Below are 6,258 nucleotides of genomic sequence, written 5' to 3'. Positions count from 1 at the left end.
TATAGTTTGAATCTATGATCCTTCACTGGAACTGTTTGGCTTTATGAATGTTATTCTAAAATATATATGTACATCTTCGTTATAAAGGGTCGTAGCAGGGATAGTTGGTATACGGAGTAAGTAGGCAATCTTTAATTTTCTAACAAGTTTCTTCAAGTCCCGATCTAGGTCTTTCGTATAATAACTACATAATAATATTTTATTGCCTTCAGCTTTTGCTCATCCGATCCTGATCTGTGACATATTTTCTCAATTTACAATCTTTGTTTAATTTTTCATGAGTATTAATTTTCTTCTGAAATATGTATTGACATTGTAAATTATATTCACTAGAACTTGATTAAAATATTGATAAATATGCAAAAAAGTCATTATCAAGATAATAAAGAATTATATAAAATCAGAAATAACGTTTTAGGACGAAACTGAAAAGCATTTTAAAAAAAAATGTAAATGAAAATGAAAAATATATTAGTGAAGAGCTTAATTGAGTAATTGGCCGAGTATTTAATGAGTAGGTGCTAAATTACAAATGTAGTTGGTGTAAGCAACTTGAGACATATGCATTCCAGGAAAAACAGGAAGTATATTTCCCATTTTTAAATTATTTATGACGTAGGGAACAGCTTTTCAACTTAAAATGATTTGAAATTATGAGTTCATCAAGAATTCAATATGGCAAATTTAATTATATATTTAAATACATTTCAATAAATATATATTCTGTTAATTGAAGATCTAACTTACATTCTAAATAATCTGTTGTAAATTTGACAAATAAACAAAAAAATAAGGGCCGATTATTGAAGTCCAGTAAAACATAATGTAGCAGTAATTCAACAATTTAACAAATTTATCCAGTTTTAGAAAGAAGCTGCTACATTCATTCTATTATTGGAGTATCGACAAGGAAGGTTAATGCTTCAGAAAAAAAAAACATCCTAATATATTTGGTTATTTTCTATTGTAAGGCTTGTTTGCAGTTCAGTGAGGAATCCTTGTCTTTGATATAATTTAGTGAACAAAAAATGCTGGTATGTCAGGTTTTTTTAATTTAAATATAGGTACTTAATAGCCTTAGATAAATGTGAAGCGTACTATTTTTTACTACCAATATGTAGAATAATTTCTTCCATATCAAACATCCAGTTTTTATATGGCAGACTTCGATTTTCTTAAATAATTATTTGAGAAATTAATCCTTTCTCGGAAGGATTTTTCTATTGTAAATCTTAAAAAAAGAAAGTAATTTATTTATTCTTTTATGTTTAGGTTCTTCTCTCCCTCCTTACTTGTCACAGCTGATTATAGTTGACCTAATGAAACGTCATGCCAGCTAAGCTGTTCTCCTTGAAATCATTTTTCAAATTATAAAGGTTGCCAGGTTGAGATTCAGTTTTTTTTTTTAACACGCCCAAAATATAGACAATTTTCAAAACAACTGGTTTGCCTCAAACGCAAATAATAGCCTGTCTGGTAATATTGGAATCTATTTTGACATTTCAAAATTCCGTAGCTTTTTATTAAGTTACACGTAAATACAGGATGGTATTTTATTGTAACTGTTTTTATACCAAAGAATAATTGAAACTGTTAAAAAATCAAGTTAGTAATTAAGAAAATTGAAAAAATAATGTTTTTGGATCATCCATGAAGTTTTGACCTTGAAACTATATTTATATTTTTTTCATTTTTTAACCCATCCTTTGTTTTGGATTCCCCTTGTGTGGAATGAAAATTATAAGTCAACATTCTTTGACTCTAGAATTCAATGACTGATCCTTAAAAATAGAGTGTCTGTTTCTGTTTTTCTATGAAAAAACTATAAGTGTAAATTATATGTAAATTCACTCTAAATACTGAGTATTGAAAACTGATTAATCACGGTATAAAATCATTAAACACCACTTGAGCATTCGAAAAATAAGAAAACTTTTTTTACATGTTACATTAATGACTAAAGAGATCAAATTAGTTTGAAATAAATTTATTTAGCATTAAAAATAAATAAGTAAACTAATAAATATTATCAGAATGAAGCTTAAGCGTGGTAGACGGGAGCAGGGTGGTAGACGGGAGCTGGCTTGTAGGGAGCTGGAGCAGCATGGTAGACGGGAGCAGGCTTATAAGGAGATGGTGCAGGGTGGTATGGCTCGTATTTGGCCTCTCCAGAGTAGGTAACGTCAGCAACATAACCAGAGTAAGCATCAGCAACGTCGTAGGACACAGTTTGGATGCGACCGTCAGGAAGTGCAACAGAGTACTTTCCTTGGGTGGAGTATCCATCACGGGCCTCATCAGCTCCAAAGTTGAGTCCAGCATATTCATCACTGACGGCATATTGGTATTGGTAGACGGCGGGATCTTCCTTGTAGGAAGGAGCTGGGTGATAAGGAGTGGGTTTGTAGGCTGGAGCAGGATGATAAGGAGCAGGAGCTGGATGGTAAGGAGCTGGTCTGTAGGGATCAGCGGGAGCGGACATGGCAACAGCCAAAAGAGCAGATAAGGCAATGAAGGACTGTCAAGAAAAATAAAGTATGGTCAATTTATTATTCAAATTTGAGGATTTGCTTTCCCATTGTTACTTACTTTCATGTTGATTGAATTAGAGTTAAAAAACTAATATTTTTAGTCTTGATACTTTGAGTATTTATACGCATTTTTTTAAGAGGAAAAATAGAACCACAAACGCATTTTTTATTTTTGTAGGGCGTGTAGTGCAACAGGGCAACACTACGATATGTTGACGCAGTTATTTTGTGGGAGAAAAATTCACTTCCTCTCCATAGTTATCTTAGTCGATATTCTATGTCAAATTGTTAATTACTAACAATAAATACCTTTTTGAGAAACTAATCAATGAAACAACTATCTCATAATAACAATTATATCATACTCATTTTTATGATATAATAGTTTCTTCCTTTTACGAGTAAAAGTATTTACTCATAAAGTGGAAATGATATATTGAGCTGATTTTAGAACTACATACATCAACATGCAGTTGCATTATAATTGAAAATTTTCTCCTAAAATAACAAAAAAATAACGCCAATTAAGTTTTAATTCTTTTTTTAAGTTAGAAAAATGTATATTAGACTATTTCAAAATAGAAAAACAGAATAAAAAATTTATATTTTATTTCTATTTATGCAAATCTACGATAATGTAGATAAATAAAAATACTGTGATGTTGATATTGACAGAGTTAGTCGAGATTAAATATTAAGGAATTGTGAAATATGTAGACGACATTTCAGATATATTGAACAATTACAAGAGTTGAATAATGATTGGTGCTACAGCTGACTAAATTAATTCATACATGACTGATAAGATTGCAGTTTAATCAGTTATTTTGACCAATCTAATACTTATCATCAAAATTGGGTATATATGTTGACTCATAAAATACATATAGTGAAGGAATAATTGGCACCGTCAGAAAAAGAAAACAGTTTACACAAACATTCGAATTGTAATAGTTTGGTATGTTAAAAACATAGATGCCTCTTCAAATATTTTTATTTTTAAAATCTTAATTTTTAATTAATAATTAATTACTATAATTATATGAATTTAGAAATTTCAATAGGTTAATAAAATATTTTTGAACAGATTATTTTATGAAGTATATTGCTATTTTAAACGTCAAATTTAAATTTTTATTTTGCATTTTAAAATATTAAAGATGTATTTAGGAGATTATTCCGACATTTCTAAAAATGACTTAATTTACTATAACAAGTATATACATTGTTTAGAGAAAAAAAATATTTATAATCTGAAGTCTAATGAAAAAAAATATTTGAAGGTAAAAATAATATAAATACAACTTGTCGGGCGCATTTATCCTTTGATATAGTTAAAGAATATTTAGTAACAAATAATAATATGATATATATAATTCCTTACAAGTCACATTTTCCTCTTTAACTCACAAACTAAGATGAAATTCACATATAATTTTGATAGCTGTCTTTGGAGGGTCGATACTAACTGTAAATGAGCTGAATTTTAAAAAAATAGCACCATCTACTCGCGAAGCCTGGACTTTTCAGTCCATGTACTAGAGGTAATTTTCATGTTTTTCCAGGTAAAACAAATTAGGGGCACATTTTTGTTGACTAGTGTGACTAGTGTGATTGACTTCCTTATAGATGTAGTTAAACTGACTTTATGAGGCATAAGCGTTGTTTACTTTCATTAGTTTGTAAACAAATTGAGAAACTTTGACTTAGGGTTGAGACAGGAAAAGATCACATCTTCTTTTATAAGGCACTTTATTTTTTTTTTGATATTTTGGCCTTATCATTCAGTCCAATAATCGACTCCAAGTGTCTCTTCCAGCCCCTCCTGAATTATCCACAAGAGACAAACTCACAATCATCCCAGTAAATCCTTATTATAAAAGGTTGCTATGATTGAATTTCAGCTTTAGCTTATTTTTGTTATACGCCTAAACTACAGAATATCAGACCACCTAGCAGACTCTATATAATTTTTTACTTTATTCATACCCTATTCTTGAACATAGATTTCATTAATTCAATCAAAAATACAAACATTTTTCTTTGCTTTATGATTTTACTCGTACTGGACTTGACTCAATAGTCAAAAACTCAAATTTGATCAAACTCGGTAGTTAAAGCTAAAATTCAAGACAATGATTGACGGGCATAAAGGATTGATGCGCGTCAAAAATACATGCAAAAAAACATGAATGACTGAAAATATCTTAACCCTGCGTGACAAACAGGAATAATTTATTAATGGAGATAAAAATACATGCGTAACCTGTAATAATATTGATAAATACATTAAAAAATTTATTGGAAGATTTATTATTAAATTAATGGAACATAGATTTATAAGTACATGGAAGACTTATTTCATAGTCTATTCCTTATGTAACCATATGCATGGTTTCGTGCACCGTTGAAGGTGTTAGCAACTTGAGACATACGCATTCCAGGAAAAACAGGAAGTATATTTCCCATTTTTAAATTATTTATGACGTAGAAAACAGCAATTCAAGCTAAAATGATTTGAAATTATGAGTTCATCAAGAATTAAATATGGCGAATTTAATTATGTTTTAATTATAACAATAAATTACTGATAAAAGTCGAGTATCATTTTGAACTTTGCAGAAAAATAAAATCATAATAATATCTTTTCTACACGCTAAGTAATATACCAAAAAAGTGGATTTTACTTTAAACGCCCTTGTTCTTTCCTACTTATCAAGATGTTAATAGTTGTTCACACATAGAAATACATTTCAATAAATATATATTCTGTTAATTGAAGACCTAACTTACATTCTAAATGATCTGTTGTAAATTTGACAAATATACAGAAAATAAGGGCCGATTATTGAAGTCCAGTAAAACATAATGTAGCAGTAATTCCTGTTAGACCCTTTCCAATAAAAATTACTGCCTAACACTGATAATTAATAATATATTAATTGATAGTTGAATACCTATTCAAAAACGGAACTATTATTTTCAAAGTTAAAAATGATCTATTCTTTCCAATGCAAAATGATGCAGGTCCCATAATACTTCTTTCAACAGTATTAATTATTGGCCTATTAATCACAAAACCGTGATTACAGCACTGATATGTGAATTCATGCAGACAATTAGCATTCTCTAAATTTCCTTTAACAATTTGTTTGTATGCTAATGATATACCATTGTAAATAATTAAAAATTACAATATAATTTACATCATTGTTCATAGATAAACTTTTACTAGAAATATAGTTAAAATAAGGTTATCATTAAATTAATATCATTAATATCAAAGACCTTACATTAAGATATGAATTTATAAGCTAAAGTTAGGATGTCATTATTTATCCCTAGTGAATGTTTTCATTCTTCTTTTTTTGTTCATTATTGTATAGTTCGTCGTGGTGTTAACTTCTGTCTCTGAAGTAAGCATTTTTGCCTATCTTCGGTGTAAATTGTTTTTAAACTTCATTATAAAATTAATATATATGAATTTAAGTATAATTACAATATTTTCCATGCATTATTGCTATTCTAAATGTAGAAGGGCCTATTTTTTAAAGGAGTAATTCATTTTCTTTTCCAAAATCAATTAGCCAGCAACTGATATTAACTTAACCGCCTACTCCTTTTTTTTTTAAATGAAATCTTTAATTACGACTAACTTTATCCGAAAAAATAATTTCTAAATTATATTTAAAACATAATAAAAATAATTGAATACACTTTTACATAA

General features: G+C 28.7%; 1 protein-coding gene across 1 annotated transcript; it reads right to left on the bottom strand.

Annotated features, from left to right (window-relative positions):
* Nucleotides 1–1,971: 1,971 nt before the first annotated feature.
* Nucleotides 1,972–2,618, bottom strand: LOC139904679 (cuticle protein 8-like). The gene is made up of 2 exons (XM_040718493.2): nt 2,590–2,618; nt 1,972–2,518 (listed from the first exon to the last, which is right to left on the bottom strand). Exons 1-2 carry the CDS (start codon nt 2,593–2,595, stop codon nt 2,042–2,044), a joined length of 483 nt encoding a protein of 160 aa, XP_040574427.1. The 5' UTR covers nt 2,596–2,618; the 3' UTR covers nt 1,972–2,041.
* Between the last annotated feature and the right edge of the window lie 3,640 nt (nt 2,619–6,258).

Source organism: Lepeophtheirus salmonis, chromosome 8 (assembly GCF_016086655.4).
Source record: "Lepeophtheirus salmonis chromosome 8, UVic_Lsal_1.4, whole genome shotgun sequence".
NCBI lineage: Eukaryota > Metazoa > Arthropoda > Copepoda > Siphonostomatoida > Caligidae > Lepeophtheirus > Lepeophtheirus salmonis.
Note: the sequence above shows the minus strand (reverse complement) of the source record. Positions and strands in the feature narration are given on the sequence as shown.